This window comes from Halichoerus grypus, chromosome 13, assembly GCF_964656455.1.
Source record: "Halichoerus grypus chromosome 13, mHalGry1.hap1.1, whole genome shotgun sequence".
Taxonomy (NCBI): Eukaryota; Metazoa; Chordata; class Mammalia; order Carnivora; family Phocidae; genus Halichoerus; species Halichoerus grypus.
The window spans coordinates 14,088,452-14,111,458 of record NC_135724.1 but is presented as its reverse complement, the minus strand read 5'-3'; the positions used below and the strand labels follow the sequence as shown (position 1 = coordinate 14,111,458).

Here is a 23,007-nt window from a genome sequence, read left to right as displayed (position 1 = left end):
GTGAAAGTCTTAACAAATAGCTCCAAATCCATATATGTAATTCCAACCTTAACAGATCCACCTGAGACACAAACTGAGTATGTTTATTTTATTTTTTTTTTTAAAAGATTTTATTTATTTATTTGAGAGAGAGAGAACGAGAGACAGAGAGCATGAGAGGGAGGAGGGTCAGAGGGAGAAGCAGACTCCCCGCCGAGCAGGGAGCCTGATGTGGGACTCGATCCCGGGACTCCAGGATCATGACCTGAGCCGAAGGCAGTCGCTTAACCAACTGAGCCACCCAGGCGCCCACAAACTGAGTATGTTTAAAACCAAACTCATGATATTCCCCCATGAACCTTGTTTAGGTAGTAAGCCTCCTAACTCCCTAGTGTTTACAATCTCGGGAGATGGCACCACCTTCCACTCTGGTGTACCAATCAGAAAACTAGCAGTCATTCTTTATACCCCATTCTTCAGTTGTATAGCCACGTATTATTTTTTGATTTCGCTTTTTTCAAAATGCAAATAGGAACATCTCACCCTTTGGGTAAAACCCTTCAGTGTCTCTCCATCATAATCAAAACTAGAATCCTTAATACAACACACAAGGTGTTACATGAACTGGTCTCTGCCTCCCTTTCTAGCCTTGTCTCATGGCACTCCCCCTTGCTTTATGGCATCTCACCACATTGGGTCTTTTTTATGTACGTAGCCCATGCTTCCTACTGTTATTAAGACCTCTGCATAAATTGCACTTCCAACCCACCCTCCATCCTCTCTCACTCCATTGTCTCATGACATCTCCTTGCACTTTCAAGCGTCACTTCCTCAGGGACTATGCAGTCCAAACCAAAAACCAAAACCTTTACTTCAAGTTTATAAGTACATACCTCTGTTTTTACCATTTGGATTAATGTCTGTCTCTATCACTTAATCGTAATTCCATGACAGCAAGACAGGGTTCCTCCAGCACTCATCACAGTCCTACGTGCTTAGTAAGGACTCAAATGTGTGCTGAAGAAATTATTTAGGATTATTCTCTCAAAGGTACACGTAATATGCACTATAGCCACTAGAGGCTGCCTTGCTTCTCTTTTTATTCCTCCAGAACAAACACTTGAACTGTGAAGATTCAGGATACTTAAAAAACAAAACAAAAACCAAACTTACATGCTTGAGTCATTTACTATACATAAAATTGCAGTGATTCCAAAATATCGTCCTTCACATACTACCTATTTTATTATTGCCAAGCACATGTATATTAAGCAATATTACTACCTAACATTTCTCTTTAAAGAGAATCACATTTTATTCAGATTTATTGAAGAAAATTTTGTCATGGTTGAATCGTTTGGAAACCTCTCAAAATAAATGAATAACTACTAAAAATTTTAAAAGACACATATCCATGTACCAATAAAAGTTATTTAGCTTATACCTGTGGAATGTTTACATGTATTGAAAAACAATTTAAAAATTAGATATTTCTAAAATTTCACATCAACCAAAAATTTGCATTTAAAATGTTACCTGTGGTTATTTTAAGACTATTAAAGCCAAAAATTAGTTTTTAAGCCCTAAAATATGAAGTATTTAAAAGAAAAAGCAATCTTTAACGTTTCATTGCTAAGATACAAAGTTCAATGACTATCCTCATTATCCAAACTTTAGCTGCAAAGACCTACATTAATGCAAATTTTGCTAAGTAGAAAATTTCCCGACCATATTAATAATTACTATAAGTAGAGATTAGCAATTATTAATATTCTAGTATGTGCTACTTCTTAAGCACTTTTATTGATAAGTAAACCTCAATGTACCGTGGAAAAGAAAAGTACTTACTGAGAAAATTGGCCAGTTGATTTGTCATGGGCTTGGAAGGTCATATAAATAAGTCCATGATTACAGGATACGAAGTAGAATCAGGAAACTAAAGATTTATATAGGAAGTCAATCATGGAAGCACTTCTACGTCCAGCTTCTTACAACTCTCTGAGAAAACATATTTTAAATCTATTTTCTTTTTTTTTTTTTTAAAGATTTTATTTATTTATTTGACAGAGAGAGAGAGACAGCGAGAGAGGGAACACAAGCAGGGGGAGTGGGAGAGGGAGAAGCAGGCTTCCCGCAGAGCAGGGAGCCCGATGCGGGGCTCGATCCCAGGACCCTGGGATCATGACCTGAGCCGAAGGCAGACGCTTAACCGACTGAGCCACCCAGGCGCCCCTAAATCTATTTTCAACTTACATTTTAGAAATCAGACCCTAAATTAAAGATACTCCCTTTGTACCCTACTGACTTAATTGCTTTTTCCAGCTTTAGCTGTTGGATAGTTGATATTTGTCTTGTTTTATTTTTAAAAACATCTCAAATACTTTCAATATATACTAATATTGCACTACCTATAACTGACTATGATAACAACATTTATGATGTACTAGGTACCAGGCATTGTGACAAGCACATTCCTAACTCTGCGTACTTTCATTAATCCCCTTGACAGATAAATGTTAAGTGAGACTAAGAGAAGTTAAATAACTTAAGGTGTTACTGCAAATAATTGGTAGAATTGGAATATGAACTCTAGGCACTTCTACCAGACAAGGACAATCTTCAGGGACCCTAACTGCAGGAGATTTCTAAAAATTCCATTACAGAGATGGAAATATTGTATATAAATAACCCATTTCCAATCATGCCCTTTCCATGCCATTCACTAATCCCTCCCATTTCTCCATTCCAGAAATTGATTCCATTTTCAATCTCTCTGGCAAACTAAACTACAGTAAGTATCAGCAATCCTTTTTGCTAATAAATAGTAACAGATACAGCATTGGCTATTTTGATACTATTTTCCTAAGATCGGGGATTTTTTTTTCATGTTTTTCTTCAATATATATACATCACAGAAAAATATTTAGAATTCGAACATTAGGAGCTAATATTCTATAAAAAAATATTTTGAATTCTTAGTACTACATTGTAAAAAAAAACTTTCCAGCAAAAACAAAGGAAAAAACCCAAAGCCTCATTCAAATGAAAATTTTAGTTTCCTGAGCCTGGGCAAACTGAAATTAAAGCCTACACTTAACTATTGGCGTACTTTTACGTGTAAGCCAATAACCTGACCTATGGTTATATAAGAATGATCTATTTTTATTTTTCCACAGAGCTAAAGGAGATACTTTACTACTTCAGTGTAACATGTAACTCACCTGATAACAAAATTACTGCTACCTATTTATTTTGGTGTTTACAGGGAGCTACAGAGAAAGAAAGGAAATTTAAAACCTTGCAAAAGCAGCAATTTATGTGTGAAGAAAATAGGTCTTAGAAATAGCATTCCAATACTGTTTGTTGACTAGAAACTAACATCCTCTTTACCACCTTGGACTGTAATCAAGGAATGACAAAAAAGATAAAGGTGGAACTTCCAAATTTAGTATACTTACTCTATGTGCTAACATTTGATAAAGGAAATTAAAACTGTGCAAAGCATCCAAGCTTTAAAATAAATATGTTCCACAGTCAATATCTTGATTCCAGCCTAAATGGCCAAGTCAGAAAGACTGGAAGGCTAGTGGGAGAAGAATGGCTTTGCACCTAAGAAAACTGATTTTAAAGTTCCTTTGAATACTTATTAATGGAGTTGACTTGACCAAGTCGTTGAACGTTTCTAGGCTTAAGTTTGCATTCTCTCTCTACTGATGGGGCTGCATTTGATATTCTGAAGGGTCCCTGCTGTGCAGACTGTGTTTTAAATCCTAAGTGCTCATTCAGGGTATCTAGCCACAAATCCAACGACATCCCAAACTCAAGAGTTCTGTCTGGTTCCTTCCTCCACCTCCCACACCCCAGCACACCCCGCCCTATTATAGCACTAACTCGGTGGCTAGAAGGCGGTCTTCCAGAAGTTCAAGCAGACGGTGTTGTGGCCAGGCCTCCGGAGCGAGCAGGCACTTGGCTGGGAAGGGAAGAGAAAGGAAGTCAAATTCTAACTAGTGCCCTGGGCACCTGCTACACGTGCGAAGACAGTATCACCAACTGGCAGCAAACAACAAGAAAAAGTGAAAAGTGCTAAGGAAGCAGCGCGCCCGCGGGCGTGAGGCCAGTTTTGGTGCCACCGCACCTCTGCGCTCTGGTCCCCGGGCTTTACCTGGGGCTTTTCCGGGTCAGGCGTTATCTCGGGAATGAGGCCTCCTCAGCGCAAAGGCAGGCTGCAGCTCTCCGGCAGAGCTCCCCTCTGACCCCTGAAAGGAGAGCCAAGAGAACGTTCCTGAGCCACCGTCATAACTGCCTCTCAACTGCGGAACGCCCCCGAAACCTACCTGCCGGGTGACTGCTCTCGCGATAATTCTAGAGCCAGTCCTCTGTAACTCCAGCCCCTCCCTCCTCCTCCGGCCAATCAAACAGGAGTGGGGGCGGGGTTTTTCCTTTGAGCGGGGAGCGGGGCTTTCAATATTCGCTCTCTGGTGTTGAGAACGGGCGGGGCTGGGGCGGGGCTGGGGCGGAGAGAGGGGCAGGACTCGCACGCTTTCTCGCGAGACTGAGACCAGGAAGACGCCTGCAAAGCCCCGCTGCTGGTGCAGCAGTGGCTGAGGTAGCGGGTGCTGTTGCATCCGGACCTTCTGCCTCCGAGCCTACTCCCGGTCTCTGGGTGGGGAGGTGAGACGTGACCAGGCCAGGGTTCTGGAGGTGCGCAGTGCCCGCTGAGGCTTAGGGGGAATCCAGGCTGCGGCGTGTCAGAGCTAGTCAGGGAGGCGCCCACAGTCCTGACAGGATAAGATGGCGGCGATGGCGCCTGGAGGTAGTGGCAGTGGTGGCGGCGGTGTGAATCCATTCCTCAGCGATTCGGACGAGGACGACGACGAAGTAGCGGCGACTGAGGAGCGGCGGGCAGGACTTCGACTGGGTTCCGGGGGCGGCCTAGATCCTGGCTCTGCGGACTCGCTATCGCCCCAAGATCCCGTGGCCTTAGGGAGCAGTGCGCGGCCAGGGCTCCCTGGGGAGGCGTCGGCGGCTGCGGTGGCATTGGGGGGCTGTGGGGAGACCCCTGCCCGATTGTCAATTGATGCGATCGCGGCTCAGCTGTTGCGCGATCAATACTTGCTGACCGCCCTGGAGCTGCACACCGAGCTGTTAGAGAGCGGCCGCGAACTGCCTCGGCTGCGCGACTACTTCTCCAATCCAGGCAACTTCGAAAGGCAGAGTGGGACCCCGCCGGGGATGGGGGCGCCGGGGATCCCTGGAGCAGCTGGCGTTGGAGGCGCAGGAGGTCGGGAACCGAGTACGACGTCTGGCGGGGGACAGCTCAGTAAGTGAACGCAGCCTGTCACTCCCGCAGGGTGGTTGGGATTGTCGGGGAGGGGGTATTTCTGGGCAGGGAGTGAGTATTAGAAACATTTGAGAGAGACAGAGAGTTGGGGGGGTGAGTCTTTTGCGGTGGAAGCAAAAGGATCTGGCAGCGACTGTTCTGTGTGTGCCTACAACCTTCAGCTGGCCTTCGACTTGCTCCTGGTTCCTCTATTGGCTTCGGTATCTAAAAAATATCCAGTTTCCAGTTCGCTGACTGTAGAAGGCTCCTTGCAAACTGGCTTATCGCTTAATCGTTTTTCTTTTTCCCCCGATCTCCTGGATCGCCTCTACCAGGAAATAGTGTTTCTTAAATTGCTTGCAGTAATTTCTTGACTCAAAGTCAAGAGGGAGAAAAGAATAGGAAATGTTCTCTCCGCACAGTCAGATCCCCTAAAGTCCTTTTTCTTTGGAATGACTTTCTCACTCAAAAATTCGGTTTTCTGCTGACCAAAATGTGTTGTGTTTAAGTAAAGTCAATTTAATTCCATTCCGATGCCTTAATTGCAAGAAGTTTCCAAAATGACAAAATCTAAGGAGTAGGGTGGACAAGTTTTGCCTGTAGTCTATCTTGTGATCCCACTATCTCACAGGCTTTTTTTCTCTACATAAGTTAGGAATTTACTTTTTTACCGTGTTACAATCATTCTTAGCAGTATAGAGTAATCGTTTACCCCATCCATCATATATTTATAAGTGTTTCTTTTGGCTTGAAAACATACTATCAAGGATGTGTTCTGGATTCCCGTATCCTCTTTTGGGAGGCATCTTGGATTTTCCCTTACGAATAGTACGAGAGGTTTTAGTATATCAGATGAGCCCAACTGGAATTTACTAACAAATGTTAAATGTACAATTTTTCAATTGTAGTCTAATTGATTATTTTGTCTTTGTACTTTTGAATGGTGTCAGAGACTTCTATTGCCAAATCTAGATGTAGTGCAAGTGCAAAGAGTACGTTTTCTATCCAGGTAAATCCTAGGCAGATTTCCTCTTTGATACGGAATTTTCTCGGTAGGTATAACTTTCTTACTCAGTATGTAGGATAATCATCTTTTCAGGAAGAGATTTTCTCATTGCTGGACAGCCTAAATGTCACCTTTGTCAATGCTTCCCACACTCCCCATGTTTAATTAGTTGCTTCTTTCTTTCTTTCTTTTTTCTTTCTTTCTTCCCTTAGTTGCTTGTTTCATTGTGCTTTCATGTGTAAACTATAGTCGCTAATTGTTTTGTATTTGATTTGTTGACAATATCATTTTTCTCCATTAGATAGTCACTTCTTGAGGTACATCTTCGTATTCCTCACACTTTGTACAGACCCTGGCCAGTTGTTGAACATAATTTAATTGCATCTGCTATGTTTTTCTCCCATATTAATATAATGAAATAGGTTATTCCTTACTTCATGACTTTATTCTATTTGAAAGAATTTCTTCACCACCTTATTACAGTTTGATATCACTGTTCATACTGAAAATTTCTCATTAAAAGTTTTTGTATATAGAAATAGTTATGGGGCGCCTGGGTGGGTCGATTGGGCATCAGACTCTCGGTTTAGGCTGCGGTGGGGGGGGGTGATTGCTGGTGGTGAGATCCAGCCCTGCATAGGGCTACCTGCTCAGCGGGGAGTCTGCTTAGGATTCTCTCTCCCTCTCTCTCTCCCCCGCTCCCCTGCACACGTGTGTGTGCATTCTCTCTCTCTCTCTCAAATAAATAAATCTTTTTAAAAAAGATATTTATATTTATAATTTAGACTCTAAGTAGCATTTTCAAGTTAATACAAAGGAAATGAGCAAAAGAGGAAAAAAAGTAAGTTATCTGTAATCTCACCGATGATATTTGCCTAACCTGTCTTTTCCATGCATATATTTTAAAAAGCAAACATTCGATTAAACTATTTTATATAGCTTTATATTGTCAGGCACTATAATTTTTACCATCAACTTTGATGTAAGATTGCATACATAAAAGGCACCTATTTTAACATGTACAGTTTTGATGAGTTTTGAAGAACTAATCACTACTGCAGTTAAAATATAGAACATTTTTATTGTCCCCAGAATTTCATTTTTCTTTGCATTATATCCCCAGCCCCACCTTTAGACCTCCACTGATCACTATACAACAGATTTTTGCATCCTGGGCACTATCAAAATTTTGGGCCTGATAATTCTTTGTTGTGGTACTGTCCAGTCCATTCTAGAATGTTTAACAGCATCTGTGGCCTCTCTATCCACTAGCTGCTGGTAGCAAACATTCCTACCCCATCTCTCAAGTTGTGACAACCAAAAATATCTCCACCATTGTCTAGGTTAAGAACCACTTCTAGGGGCGCCTGGGTGGCTCAGTCGTTAAGTGTCTGACTTCGTCTTGGGTCATGATCCCAGGGTCCTGGGATCGAGCCCCGCGTCGGGCTCCCTGCTGAACAGGAAGCCTGCTTCTCCCTCCCCCACTCCCCCTGCTTGTGTTCCCTCTCTCGCTGTGTCTCTTTCTGTCAAATAAATAAATAAAATCTTTAAAAAAAAAAAAAAAGAACCACTTCTATACATAAGTTTTGCCTATTCTAAAATTTCATATAAATAGAATCATGGAGCATATATTCTTTTCTGTGTGGCTTCTTTTTGCATGGACATATGTTTTCATTTCATTTGGGTAATACCCAGGAATATAATTGCTGGATCATATAGTTACTATATACTTAAGTTTATAAGAAACTGTCAAACTGTTTTCCACAGTGGTTGTACCATTTAAAATTCCCATCATCAGTGTATGAGACTTCCACATCCCCTAAACACTTGGTATTTTGGGGCTTTTTATTTAACTCATCCTATGAGAGATTGGGGGTATCTCATTGTGGTTTTAATTTTCATTTTCCTGAGGACTAGTGATGCTGAACAACTTCTCCTGAGCTTTTTGCCACTAGTGTATCTTCTTTCATGAAATGGCTGTTAATGTCTTTAAGCAATTTTTAAAATTCTGTTTTATATATTCTGGAACCAAGTCCTTTATAGTGTTTTGCAAATGTTTTTCCCAGTATGGTTTGCTGTATTATTTTCTACATTTCTTCAAGTTCAGTTAATCAGTTTTTTTCTTTAATGATTCGTGTTCTTTGTGTCCTATATAAGAAGTATTTGCCAATCTTAAGGTTGCAGAAATTTTCTTCTATATATTCTAGAAGTCTTAGGGTTTTAGCTTTTACCTTTAGGTTTGTGATGGCAAGACTGTATTTTAATTAAAGTTATAAAAAGAAGAAATATTTCTTAAATATTCTTTCTTTAAATGTGCACACATTTATAGCACAAACTTTAGTACAGCTTAAATACAAATGCATTGTATATTTCAAAATATCAGTGCCTGTGAATGTCTTAATCCAGTTAGAAAATAGATAAATGTTAAAATAAGTCTGTAAAACTGTGCTTATTATTACCATGTTTTAAAGATTTTGACTAAGCTCCTGATTGCACAAATTATATTTTAGGAATTCAGAGGATAAGTGTTTCTCTAGGATTGAGCTACAACCTGCTTTTTAATTCAAGTCTAGCGTGTTGATTGTTGCTAATTGGGTTATGATTTTATAATAATAAGAGCTTCATGGTTAAATAAACAGTATAAAGATTGGTAGTATGGATTATCTAAACATTAAGTTATTTTTATTTCTTTTTGTATATATTTTGATTGATAGGTGTCTGATCTGAAAATTCTTAATACTTCAAAATAATAAATATGTAATGAAAAGTAGTTTCTCTCTTTCATTGATGTCTAAAAACAATTTAATTTTGCAAGATTTACTGAATTATTTACCTATAAGTTTGTTGACCTAGGTAAATAGTATGGTAGTGCTATTAAAATACTTTAAGAAGTCTTCATACTGTATTTAACCTTTTTTTCTTGACTGGAAGAGTAATCCATATTTATAAAACATGCAAATGGTAAAAGAATTACAGCTTTATAAGCTTGATATTTTCAGTAAAAGAATTTTTTTTTTAAGATTTTATTTAGGTTTATTTAGAGAGAGCATGTGCGAGCGGGATGCGGGAGGGGAGGCAGAGGGAGAGAGAGAATCTCAAGCAGACTCCTCGCTGAGTTCAGCAGGGAGCCTGAAGGTGGGGTTCGAGATCAAGATGTAAGCCGAAATCAAGAGTTGGTCCATCAACCGACTGAGCCACCCGGTGCCCCAAAGATTTCTATTAACTAGAAAATTTACTTCTAGCAAATGCTCTAAGGGCGTTTCAGTGTTCGATAAATTGTAGCATCGTTGCAAGATTTCTCCTAGATCTACTTGGTGAACTAATTATATCTTTTAGACATACACACTATATATATACATTTTTTTTTTCTCTGTATTTTTGCCAATTGGGCCAGAATAAACTTCCATTTAGTAATTGTTTTGCTTTTCAGTTAGATTGCAAGATAAAAATTGTGGCAATGTCATTGATTAACAGATTGTGCTATCTTTGCCAGAGTAATGCTGGTTCCACTTAAGTCTTAAGTAGTTTCATAGATGAGCCCAATTTTTTCTTATAGTACAGACAGTAGGTGATCAAATGGGAAAGACAAGTAACTTAATGCCTTTCAGTGATGGATTTCTTTTATTCTGTATTTACCATGTCTTCAAGTTTTTATAAGGTAGCTTGTCAAGAGGCAGTCATTTATGAATGAATGTGATAATTTCACTTGTGAGCCTACAACCTTCATGAGTCACTTTCCTTCTTTTTAAAATTTTCTGTTTCATGATCCTACCTGTCTTTTCTCAGAACTCACAAAGAGTACATATCTTATTGTACTCAGTGTTCTTTTTTCAGTATCACCAATGCTAAGACTATCACCAATGTCAAGATTTACAATCTTCCAGCATTCCCATCTCTTCCACTTTACAGAGTTGTTCCTCCCTTGTTAGGTTGAAATTGGGTTTAGTGCTTCCTCTGGCTTCTGAGAGAGAAAATATCAATAAAATATTTCTGAAATTTTTGGGTTCACTGCTTTTAGCTGAATGAGACTTTCTACTATTGTCTGGACCCTATACATCCCCAAATTTATCTGTTGCATAACTGTCATTTTTCTTGCCTATATCTGTTTAGTAGTTTCAAGATTATTATTAATTCTGATAAAAATTTAATCAGATATTGTCACTGGCTAGCATAGTGACTTGAATATAGTTGGTATTCAATATTTTATGTTGATCAATATATTAAGTTGTGTAATCAGGATTGTAGGAATCCAAAAGATGTTTAATGCAGGTCCTTGAGTTTATGTTCTTGGTGAAGAGACAAGACCAACACATTGAAGAACTATAGAATAGTCTTCTGTGATACAGATAGTAGGGTAAGCATTCAGATATAGAAAAATTATTGTTGATTATGATAATGAAATGGCCCTTGTGGAGAAAGTTAAATTTTCTAATAAATAGTAACTTTATTATCTGGCCCTATTTAGACTCTTTATTGTGAGTGAGGAAAAGGAAAAGGAAGTGAGGGTAAAGAAAAGATAATATTTATTTTATATTTTGCCATATTTAAAACATCTGGTAATGTGCTTGCCATTATCTGGCTCTCCACTAAATAAAGTGATTCCATTTGGGTACTTGGAAAAATGCAGTGTGATGTTTCAAGCCATTGTGGTATTTTGGCTGAGAGGAAGCAAGATAGGGCTATTAATCAGGGAAAACAGACCTATATCTGTCAAAAATTAAAATTATGCTTTCTATTTGTCAAAAGGAAAGTTAGTGGTCTTCAGAATGTATGCTTGTTTTTTTTTAAAAAACTTCGTTGAAAAAACTTTAGAATTTGTGTAATTTTCATTTTGTTTAGTATTTTTAGGTTAAAAACTAAGTTTGGTTAATTTGGTTAATTTTTTTATGGCTTTTAACTATGCCCCTCTCCCCCCATGGTCTTATGATGAAAAACATTTATCTTGGTCTAAAAACACAGTTTTATATTTAAATTACAAATATCAGTTGAGGGGTGCCTGGGTGGCACAGTCAATTAAGTGTCGGACTTAGGTCGTGATCTCAGGGTCCTGATCTCAGGGTTGTGAGATGGAGCACTGCGTGGAGCTCCGTGCTGAGCATGGGGTCTGCTAAAGTTTCTCCCTCTCCCTCTGCCCCTCCCTGCCTTGGCTCTTTCTGTCTCTTTATAAAATAAATAAATAAATCTAAAACCAAAAAAAACAAAACAAATATCAGTTGGGAAGGTCTTATATGTTAATAGCCTATTGTTTTTACTGGCTTTGACCTATAAATACTGTGATAAATTATGGTTTCTAAATTATTTATACTAAAAATATATTTGTTAGTATTTAAGTAAATAGTGTTTTGCTGTTTGTTCATATTTTGAACACAGTGCCCCTTTGATTTGGGGGGATTTGCTTTAGTTTTATTTTACTTTGAATAGTAAGTTATTTCTTCATATGTGTCTGGAATTTGTCTACCTCTTTTGATACCTTGTATTGAATATCATGTATTAATTAAATTTGTAAAAATTAACTGTAAAAAATCATTTTTTGCTTGCAAACTATATATCTTACAAATATAAGGATTAATAAAGAAATTTTTATTTATTTATTTATTTATTAGAGAGCTAGCACGAGGGCGTGTGCAAGCAGCAGGGAAGGGGCAGAGGGAGAGGAAGAGAGAGAGAATCTTAAGCTGGCTCCACACCCAGCGTAGAACCCCAGGGGGTCTCAGTCTTGGGACCCTGAGATCATGACCTGGGCCAAAATCAAGAGTCTGACACTTAACCTACTGAGCCATCCAGGCAATAGCTTCTTATTGCATTGTATGGGGTGTCCTGTAAATATTCTGTGTATGGAAGTAGAATTTGAAAAGGACCTAGCAACAGCCTTAAAGTTTCTAATTTTTCTAGTCAATAGTAGTTCTTTATTAAAGAACTATTGAAGAACTATTAAAATTTACAATCATGGTAAGAATCGAAACTTTTTTTTCTGTCAGAGGGAGATGTGTGAGAGTAAGGAGAGTTAACCCAAGAATGTAAGGTGGAATGATGAGTTATGAATGTATCACCAAAATCTCTAGTCCATTTTATCATTGTTCTTAATGATGAATATTTGCATTTTGTGCCCTTTAATAAGTCATAATAGTAAGAATACTGATATTTGTCTCCTCAACCTTTGAATACGATGTCCATATCAAAAAGATAGCCTGTATCAGTAGGTAATTTTTGAATCTGTGGTCTCACTGGACTCTTCCTAACAAATTTTTTATAAGCAATATTGTCTTCCGAGTATAGTTTTGATAAAAATAGATGTGTGACACAAAGGTGTAAAATGTGTACCCATGCATGGTGTCACACTCTTGAGAGTAATTTGGTGATATCAATCACATTTTAAAAATACATTTTCTTTAATCTCCTGTTCCATTTCTGTAATTTATTATAGACATACATGCTCGTTTGCATTAAAACAATTGAGCCAAGATTCTTAAAATATCATTTGTAAGTAAAGGTATTAAAGATTGAAAACAACCTAAGGGCACCTGGGTAGCTCAGTCGGTTAAGCATTCCACTCTTGATTTTTTTTTTATTTTTTAAATTTTTTTTTTTTAAGTTATTCATCCATTTGACAGAGAGAGAGACAGCAAGAGAGGGAATACAAGCAGGTGGAGTGGGAGAGGGAGAAGCAGGCTTCCCGCTGAGCAGGGAGTCCGACGTGGGGCTCGATCCCAGGACCCTGGGATCATGACCTAAGCCGAAGGCAGACGCTTAACGACTGAGGCACCCAGGCACCCCTTGATTTTTTTTTTTTTTTAGATTTTATTTATTTGTTTGACAGAGAGAGACACAGCTAGAGAGGGAACACAAGCAGGGGGAGTGGGAGAGGGAGAAGCAGGCTTCCCGCTGAGCAGGGAGCCCGATGTGAGGCTCGATCCCAGGACCCTGGGATCATGGCCTGAGCCGAAGGCAGACGCTTAACGACTAAGCCACCCAGTCACCCTCCACTCTTGATTTTGACTCAGGTTATGATCTCAGGGTTCTGGGATCAAGCGCCAAGTTGGGCTTTCTGCTCAGCAGGAAGTCTGCTTCTCTCCCTCTCCCTCTGCCCCTCCCCCTGCTCACTTGCGTTTTCTCTCTCCCTTTTAAATAAATAAATGAGAAATCTTTAAAGAAAAAGGATTGAAAACAACCTAAATATCCAACAGCAAAGGATTGGTTAATTAAAACAGAATAGTCGGTATGTGCTGATGTGGAATGATCACCAAGTTATATTATAAATTGAATAATTTAGGATGCAGCCAGTATGTATATATTTCCATTTATGTACAAAAAGGGAGAAATTTGCATATGCCTAGCATAATTTAAAAGGATACATACAGAAGAGTCTAAACAATGATTGGTGCCACAGAGGAGGATTGCTGATTGGGAGGTAGGCACAGGGGCTTACCTTTCTTTGTATGCCCTTTTATATTTTACCACAAATCATGTCTTTAGTGGCAGGACTAAGGTTCCAGCCCAGATCACTAACTTCAAAGTCTGCATTCTTTCCATTACACCACAACTACTGTTTTATGTTAACTTTAAAATAGCTCAGCAAGAATTCTTAGGTCATTTTAGTGTATGATCGGTCACTCTCCTTAATGCAGAAGGCAGGTCAGGTAGTCTAAAACTAACCATTTAAAAAACAGTCAAAGTGACAGACTGCAGCACCACACTGAGAGGTGAATAATCCACCTAAAGCATCACTTAATTTCATCAAGATGTCCATGTTACATAGCACTTAATCTAAATCAGGATGCATGTCCTACATGTGGTTGTAGGATATCTGGGCCATAGACTAGGATCAACTGAGCCTCAAATTAGAGCCAAATATAGTCACTAATTGTTCTTCTGAATGAAATAATCTTACAAGGCTGAATTTGTCCGTACTTCTTTTTCAGTCTTGAAGTTTTGCTGCATGGTTACCTCTAAGTTTCTGGTATAGTCATGGAGCGTGACTAACTAAAACCTCAAGGAGGAAGAGAACACAGTTGCAATCATGGGTGTAGCTTTCTTCCACATTTTCCCACCCAGTATTTCAAAAATTCCCAGCAATCAGAAATGATGTTCATTTGTTTTTGCAACCAGTTGGTCCTGTTGTAGGTAGATGAGATTGCTCACTCAAAGTAGTGTCATCATATTTTCTCTTATTTCTGACCCTCTATCAGTTCTGTGCTTGTGTGCTGCCTTAGTTAAGGCCTTTAGTTCACATCTGGACCATCAGTTTTAATCTTATAACAGGTTCATGTGCTTTTAATCTCTTCTTCCATCCTTGTTCTTACTTCATTTTAAAAGCTATTTATTCTTGTCATTCCAGCTAAAACCTTTTTAAAATTGCTTCCGCCTGCCCTAAAGCAACTTTTTCCAACTCTTATTAGCAAAATCATATATTACATACAGAAAAAAAGAATTTATAAACCTGTTTAGAAATTTTAATTTTTTCTCATTTTTTGTGTGGTATGATAAAAGTGACCATAAAATATTTTATCATGGAGGGGTGCCTGGGTGGCTCAGTCGTTAATCGTCTGCCTTCGGCTCAGGTCGTGATCCCAGGTTCCTGGGATGGAGCCCCACATCGGGCTCCCTGCTCTGTGGGAAGCCTGCTTCTCCCTCTCCCACTCCCCCTGCTTGTGTTCCCTCTCTCGCTGTGTCTCTTTCTGTCAAATAAATAAATAAAATCTTTAAAAAAAATATATTTTATCATGGGCGCCTGGGTGGCTCAGTCGTTAAGCGTCTGCCTTCAGCTCAGGTCATGATCCCAGGGTCCTGGGATCGAGTCCCACATCGGGCTCCCTGCTCAGCGGGAAACCTGCTTCTCTCTCTCCCACTCCCCCTGCTTGTGTTCCCTCTCTCGCCGTCTCTCTCTCTCTCTGTCGAAAAATAAATAAAATCTTAAATAAATAAATAAATAAATAATTATTTTATCATGGATATTTATAATAAAGTTCTTCCTAAAATGTTGCTTCTTCCTGCCTTTTCAACCATGTTGTCCATATATAAGACTTTTATTATACTTACATTGTTTACTCAGTGTCGCTTGGACATGTTTTATATTTTTGTGACTCAGCACCCTTTTCCTTCTCTGAGAATGCTTATTTATTCCCTGTTGTCCTTCTCTTTTTTCCAGATCTTGTGTATCCTTAAAGGAAGGTCCAGTTTATGTTCCTTCCTCTCCCTGAAGATTCTCCAGCCCATAGTGAGCTCTGAATCCTCTAACTTGTGGCGTTTTTTCAATCTGTTCCACTTATGGAAATTATATAGAGACTTGTGAATTTACATGTCTTTCTAATGAACACTTTTTTTTTTTTTTTCCTAATACACAGTGCCTAACATTGTGCCTGGGAAAAAGCTTTGAATAAATGTTGAAGCTGTGTTAAAGAAATGATCTGTAGTAGGTAGTAGTTTCCTGTAAATATGTGAGTTTAGAATATTCCTTGTGAAAATTAGCCTTTTCCTCTATAGCCTATTCCCTCAACTCTGCCTGAGCAAAGCTGAGTTAAGTTTGATCTTTCTGAAGCCATTCACAGTGTTAAGCCCAACTTACCTGGAACTAGGAGATCTGAACCTACATGCTCTTAGGTATTATTAAGGAAACTAAGGGTTTAGAGCTCAGGCCTCGAAATCAGAGAGCTCAACTTTACATTTCTACTCTGCCACTTTCTAATTACAGCACTCTGCATACTCTGTTTCTTCTCCTGTAAAAAGCAGATGGCAGGGCGCCTGGGTGGCTCAGTCAGTTGAGCGTAGGACTCTTGATTTCTGCTCCAGTCATGATCTTAGGTTCTTGGGATCAAGCCCTGAATTGGGCTCTGTGCTCAGCAGGGAGTCTGCTTGAGGATTCCCAACCACTCACACCACCCGCGTGCCCCGTGTGCCCACACAGGTGCGCACTCTCTCTCTCTATCTCAAATAAATAAATCTTTCAAAAAAAGCAGGTGCCAATGACTCCTCTTGCAGGGGGTTGTAATGAGGTTAAATAAGGTTATCCATGGAAAGTGTCTGGCACAGAATAAGTGCTCCAAACATGTTAAAAATATAATAATAATTATTGATAATTATTAATAATTCTTCTCTTCACCTAACAGCTGTTCATATGGTAAAATCATCCAGTGCTATAGAAATTTTAAGTTAAGTAAATAGTTTGTTATAAAATTTCAGCATTTAAGTCTCTTACTAATTTTCAGTCTTTTGACTTGGAAGGTCTAGTTCATTGTGGAATCTTCTGACAAAGAGGAAAAGACAGCAGACTGCAAGCTGACAGACTGGATTTCTACTCCTGGCTTACTCACAATTTATTTAAACCTTTTAACATACAATGATCTGATTGTATCATTGTTATCTGTGTACATGACTTAATTTCAGTGGTTTATAAGCTTATTTAAGGCAAGGACCAAATCCTCCTGAATTTTATATTCCCCACTGAGGGTTAGTAAATACTGAATGAATACATAGCTATGTATTCTTATCTGTAAAAATGAGGGGATTGGACTATCTCTAAGATTCCTTCTAGCTCTCAAATATTTTCAACATATGGGTCAGTGAAATGAGCCCCAGCATTGGAGAAAAATTGAGATCAAAAACTATAAATGTAAGTTTTGCCCTTGATAGATCTCTAAGATCCATAATTAATTTAAGTTGATAACATATTAAAATGTTTATATACAATCTCAGGTTTAAATATAATTACTTTTTTTTTTTTTAAGATTTTATTTATTTATTTGACAGAGAGAGCGAGAGAGCACAAGCAGGGGAAGCAGTAGAAGGAGAGGGAGAAGCAGGCTTCCCGCCAAGCAAGGAGCCCGATGTGGGGCTCGATCCCAGGACCCTGGGATCATGACCTGAGCCGAAGGCAGATGCTTAACCATCTTAGACACCCAGGCGCCCCTAAATATAATTACTTTTAAGGGAAATTTATTATCTTTCTATTTATTGAATTTCTATAATATACATTCCTTTGTTATGTACTGTGACATAGATTTATTTAGGCATGGTTCAGTAAACCACCTTTACTGAAAGAATTGAAATATAAAGCTAATTGTTTGGTAATACTTTACTCCCTGTCCTTTCAGTATGAATTGGGTACTTTCATGACTTTTTAATTGTTAAATGCTTATATTATAAAAAGTATTAAATGTCTTTGGGGGTAAAATGCCAAAATACAAACAAAACTCAAATGGTACAAAGAAAAGTATGTAGTAAAGATTTTAATTCTACTCATCTGAGTCAATTACTATTAGTAACTCATTGTGTGTGTTTACAGAAACATTTAATAAGCATACAAAACACATCTACGTGGACTTCTATATCCACATCTTTAAAATTATCCTTTAATACTTTACCTTCATGTCAGTAACCTCGTACACAGTAGTTGATCAATAAATGTTTAATTGAATTAACCAGTACTCTTTACCAGTCAGCAGCTATTCAATTACATTTAGATTTTAAAGTACTATATAATTTCCATAAAAAATACCTTTTCAAGAATCTGAAACTAATTTTTTGAACTATTGTAAAAGTACATCCTGCATCAGTGCTAAAATATTAAATGTAAATATAAGTGAGACTTTTGTATGTGATTTATAAAACTAATCTTGCATGCTTTAAAGTCACACTGCATATAATGGATTTAGTTCTCAGACTTCAGTTAAAACCTACATACAGGTTTTACCAGTTTGCCAGCTCTGATGAAACTTCCAGGCCATTCAGCTTCTTGAGTTATAAAATGAATTATTAAGAAGTTACACAATCCTAGAATTTGAAGATATGCTTTGTGGTATACTTCATATTAGAATATGGTAGATTCTTTCCAAATAAAAGGAGTTAAATTTTTCAAACCTCTCTCTTTTAGAGTATTTAGAAAGGCACTTACCCTGAAAAGAATTGTGGCTGGATCTACAGAAGCATATTTCTCTTGGGGCTATAGTATTACCTGTTATTAGTCTGAAAATCCAAAGTACATTGTATTTACAAAACCTGTTATAGGTTAGTTCAGTCAAAATTGAAATTACTGTCTTTATTAGTATTTTTTTTTCTGATATAGCATAAATTTTAATGAATTAGGAGATTTTTACTTTTGTGACGTCATAGTTATTATTTAGAAAGGTGTCAAATCTTCTTTTTTGGAAAATATCTTGGCTTGGGCCAAAATATTTTCCAACAGCCATAATAATACCAAGTTAAAAATTAAACTGTGTGTGTGTTTGCTTTCCCCAAGGACTCTCCCATTGTACAGATGAGTTCTTTGAAACTTTCAGAGAAATAATAACAGTATAATGGAGGAATAATGTATGGTGATTAACCAGCTCTAATCTAGGCCTATATATATGATTAAACATATGAAGAGGAAGAGAAAGAAAAAAACATAGAAAACTAACAGTAGGTGAATACTTAACATAATAAAAAATATTTATCTGAAATCAACAACCAACATCATCCTTAACATTTCATGAAATCAGGAATAAGACTGTGAGGACTGATGTCACAATACCAGAATATTGGTTGATAAAAGTTGGTCCTGGGGCGCCTGGGTGGCTCAGTTGGTTAAGCGACTGCCTTCGGCTCAGGTCATGATCCTGGAGTCCCGGGATCGAGTCCCACATCGGGCTCCCTGCTCAGCGGGGAGTCTGCTTCTCCCTCTGACCCTACCCCCTCTGGTGTTCTCTCTCTCATTCTCTCTCTCGCTCGCTCTCAAATAAATAAATAAAATCTTAAAAAAAAAAAAAAAAGAAGTTGGTCCTACTGGGTGTACATGTTTTAATACACACGTTGTAGACATCAGAATGAGGAGCTAAGACATGTGACTAAGAGTAGAAGATGTAGTTCTTAAGTTGAGTTTCTGGTTAGGGCAATAATGGCCAGATAAACTAATATATCAGGAAAATCTAGATGTTAGTTCCATGGTCAAAGAATGTGAATAGAAAATTCACACACACACTTATTTTTCAAAGAGTGTTCAAGTTCACCAGGAATCAGAGATGCATAATTAAGCAAGATACAGTTTTACATTAAATTGGTGAGATTAAAAATAATACCAAGCATTGGCATTATAAACTGCTGATGGAACTTAGATTGTTATATTTACTTATTTTGGAAAGCAGTTTAAGCAATATGTATCAATAGCCTTAATGATCTGGCAAATTCTCACCATATAAGCTTCAATTTTAAACAGTAGAGGGAAAACATTTAAAATTTTTTTTGTCATTTAAGACAATAATAATAGCTATTTTCCAGTATTACAGCTTTAATTATTAAAATCTAGGAGTCAGTGGATCCTATCAATGTTTAATTTAACAAGTTTTATTTTTTCCCATATTTTGAAAATTTCAAACTTAAAGAAAAGTTGAGAGAATTTTAATACCCATATACCCACCACTAGATTACACAGTTCACATTCTACTCTGCTTGCTTTGGCTTATATCTAGATATTTCTTCAACCCTTTGTTCATCCAGAACTCCATCCTATTTTTTTATGCATTTCAAATTAAGCTGCAGATATCAATATACTTTCTTTTAAAATCTTTAGTATGCATGTCATTACCCAAGAGCTCAATATTTAGAGTCTTTTTTCTTTTGAGGTAAAATTTAAAGACAATAAGATATGTAAGTTTTAAGTGTACCATTTGATGAGTTTCGACAAATGAATGCACCTGTGATAACCCAAACTCCTGTCAATACATATCCCCCCCGAGAAGTTCCCTCATGCTCCTTCCCAGTTAGCCCCCCATTCCAAGAACCACTATTATGATTTTTTTCTGCTATAAATTACTATTGCCTCCTAAAACACCACTTAAATGAACTTATACAGTGTGTACTCTTGTATAAAGCTTTTTTCATTCAGCGTTGAGATTCACTGATGTTGTTGTACATATCAGTAGTGTTGTTGGTTTTTTTTTAAGATTTTATTTATTTATCAGAGAGAGAGAGAGCACAAGCTGTGGGAGTGGCAGGGGGAGGGAGAAGCAGGCTCCCCGCTGAGCAAGGAGCGCAATGTGGGACTCGATCCCAGGACCTTGGGATCATGACCTGAGCCGAAGGCAGACACCCAACCGAGCCACCCAGGCATCCCAGTAGTGTTTTTTTAAATTGCTGAGTAGTGTTCCTGAGTTCAGCCCATTTTTAGTGTGAACTTTTTTTTTTAAGTAATCTCTCCACCCAATGTGGGGTCAAACTCAGAACCCCAAGATCAAAAGTCACATACTCTACTGACTGAGCCAGCCCCTTTAACATGAACTTTTGATACTTCTGTGGTTACTATTGTTATTTGGTATTTCTTGGCTTAAGCTTAAAAGAAATTATGCGATAACGAGGGATACTGTAATATTTGTTTTTTTGTCATTTTTGCTTATGCTGTCTTAAAATTTAAGTTAATAGCAAATTATTATTTATCAGGTATAATTAAATTGCAAGGAAATTAAATGCTTCCTTGAATAGAAACACAGTGTTCTAAGAAGAGTGCTATATATAGAATTTCACTTAGTTTACCTTAACAGGAATTTAAAGATAAGGTACATTGATAATGACATAGCTCTATTTGAAGTCAATCATTTCAGTTATTGGCATGTACTAATTGTTTTAAAAGAAGATGGGGGGGGCACCTGGCTGGCTTAATTGTAGGAGTATGCGACTCTTGATCTCAGGGTCATGAGTTCGAGCCCCATGTTCGGTATAGAGATTAGTTAAATAAATAAATAAACTTACCCAAAAAAAGGAAGATGGGGGAGCCCTATGTGAGGTCCAAATCTATGTTTCTATAATTTGCATTCATTTGTCCTGATTCTGCTTTCTGAACAGAGATAATCTATTTCCTTAGATCAATATATAAATAGTTAGGTACTTTGTAAAGTAGTATTTTAATAACAAACTTGACCTAGCTTCTAATTTGTCCTTTTTTTGCATTAGCTAGTTAGGTCACCCTTAATAAGTATCCACTTTAATTCCTTCACCTAAGTGAGAATGTTTACATAGTGCTTTCTTTTTAGGGACACTTAAAAATCTGGTGTAAGCTAAGGATTATTCTACCCATCACCACAGTGCACTTAAAACACAGAACCTCTGAAGTTCTATTCACCTTTTGTATCTCATATTACAAATCCAGTAAATGAAGTCTTTAGGAATAATTTTGTTTTCTCTCTTTTACTTAAACCCACATCCATGATATTAGCAGGACATGTAGTTCTACATTAAAAGCATAACCTCAATCTGACCACTACTCACATTTCTACTGCCACTATTCTAGTTTAAATCTGATTGTCTCTTACCCACGTGACTATAATAACCTCTTTTTTATAATTCAAGTTTTTATTTAAATTCCAGTTATACAGTATAATATTAGTTTCAGGTGTACAGTATAGTGATTCATCACTTCCAAACAACTCCCAGTGCTCCTCAGGACAAGTACCCTCTTTAATCCCAGTCGCATGTTTGACCCATCCCCCCACCCACCCACCTCCCATCTAGTAACCCTCAGTTTGTTCTCTAGAGTTGAAAGTCTGTTTCTTGGTTTGCCTCTCCCTCACTTTGTCTTTTTTCCCTTTGCTCGTTTGTTTTGTTTCTTAAATTCCACATATGAGTGAAATCATAGGGTATTTGTCTTTCTCAGGCTGACTTATTTCACTTAGCATAATACTCTCTAGCTTAATTGGTCTCTCTACAAACCACTTTACTTATAGCATATAGGCATATATAAGCCAGAATGATTTTGATTAAAAATTGGTTAAATGATTAAAAATTGTGTGCTTTGTTGTTTCCCTTTGTACTTGAAATAGAATTCAAACTATGGTGGTTTTCTGATTGTTTACACTAGCCTCTGTTTTTCCTGACTCAGGTCTGCCTGAAACTCTTTCACCTATTCTCACCTCTTCAGAAGGGCTTTCTCTGAGTGCACCAATATTACACCCCAACCTGCAACTACCTACTACTCTGGCCTTGTCTTCTTTTATTTTCTTTATACCATTTTGATCATCTGAATTAATTAATTAATTTTCTTTTTTTCTTTTTTTTACTTACTGTTCTCTTCCCCGCTGTAGAATGTTCTCTAAGAACAGGGACCTTGTCAGTCTTGATGACACAGTATGCCCTGCACTTAAGATGGTGCCTGACAAAAAGTATTGAAGTATTTTCAAGTATTAAGTGCAGTTCAATAAGTCTTTCCCTAATTTGAATATTTGAGTCTCTATTTCTTTTGTTTCCTATATAGTAAAACAGCAATATATTTTTTTTATAATAATGACCCCAACACTTGCAAAATCCTACAGTGTCTTCTGAGTAAGAATGCTAGGCAGTTAGCTGTGTACTATCTCAGAAAGAGTAGAAAGCTGAGCTAGTATTTACTAAGGAGGAACCACCTTCCTTGAAAAGCTGAGTGTTCAACTGTAACCAGTTCTGCATGTGTAAAATTTAATATAGAAGTAGATTCCTTTGTAAAATTGATGTTACTCGTTTATTTTACAGCGTGGTTCATTCCTGTACACTATTACAAAATGTCCCTGCTGGTCCTTTACCTCCTAGCCTGCCTGACCACCTTGTAGCTTCTGTACATTGAAACCTTACTGCTTACACCAAACTAGTCCTGCACTTTGAAAATTCCATATACTTGTTTTTTCTTTCCCTCATTAGTTGACTTGGTGGACATTTATTCTTTAGTGCTCAGTTTAAAATATTTTCTGATTGGAGCCTTCCACAGCGT

General features: G+C 37.7%; 2 protein-coding genes across 20 annotated transcripts in view; one reads left to right on the top strand and one right to left on the bottom strand.

The window, feature by feature from the left end:
• Positions 1-4,297, bottom strand: part of PIGN (phosphatidylinositol glycan anchor biosynthesis class N) — a 105,935-nt gene extending 101,638 nt beyond the window's left edge. For 4 of the 11 annotated variants that reach the window (XM_078060211.1, XM_078060220.1, XM_078060221.1 and 1 more), the window contains exons 1-3: positions 4,142-4,297; positions 3,871-3,949; positions 1,828-1,977 (exon numbers count right to left, since the gene is read on the bottom strand). The gene's annotated coding sequence lies outside the window, so the exon portion shown is untranslated. The remainder of the gene's footprint in view (positions 1-1,827; positions 1,978-3,870; positions 3,950-4,141) is intronic. The other 7 variants (XM_078060213.1, XM_078060216.1, XM_078060214.1 and 4 more) reach the window with 4 other exon arrangements.
• A 236-nt stretch (positions 4,298-4,533) lies between these two features.
• Positions 4,534-23,007, top strand: part of RELCH (RAB11 binding and LisH domain, coiled-coil and HEAT repeat containing) — a 118,629-nt gene continuing 100,155 nt past the window's right edge. For all 9 annotated transcript variants that reach the window (XM_036109034.2, XM_036109036.2, XM_036109035.2 and 6 more), the window contains exon 1: positions 4,534-5,299. In XM_036109034.2, coding sequence (XP_035964927.1) covers positions 4,771-5,299 — 529 coding nt within the window. In that variant the 5' untranslated portion in view covers positions 4,534-4,770. The remainder of the gene's footprint in view (positions 5,300-23,007) is intronic.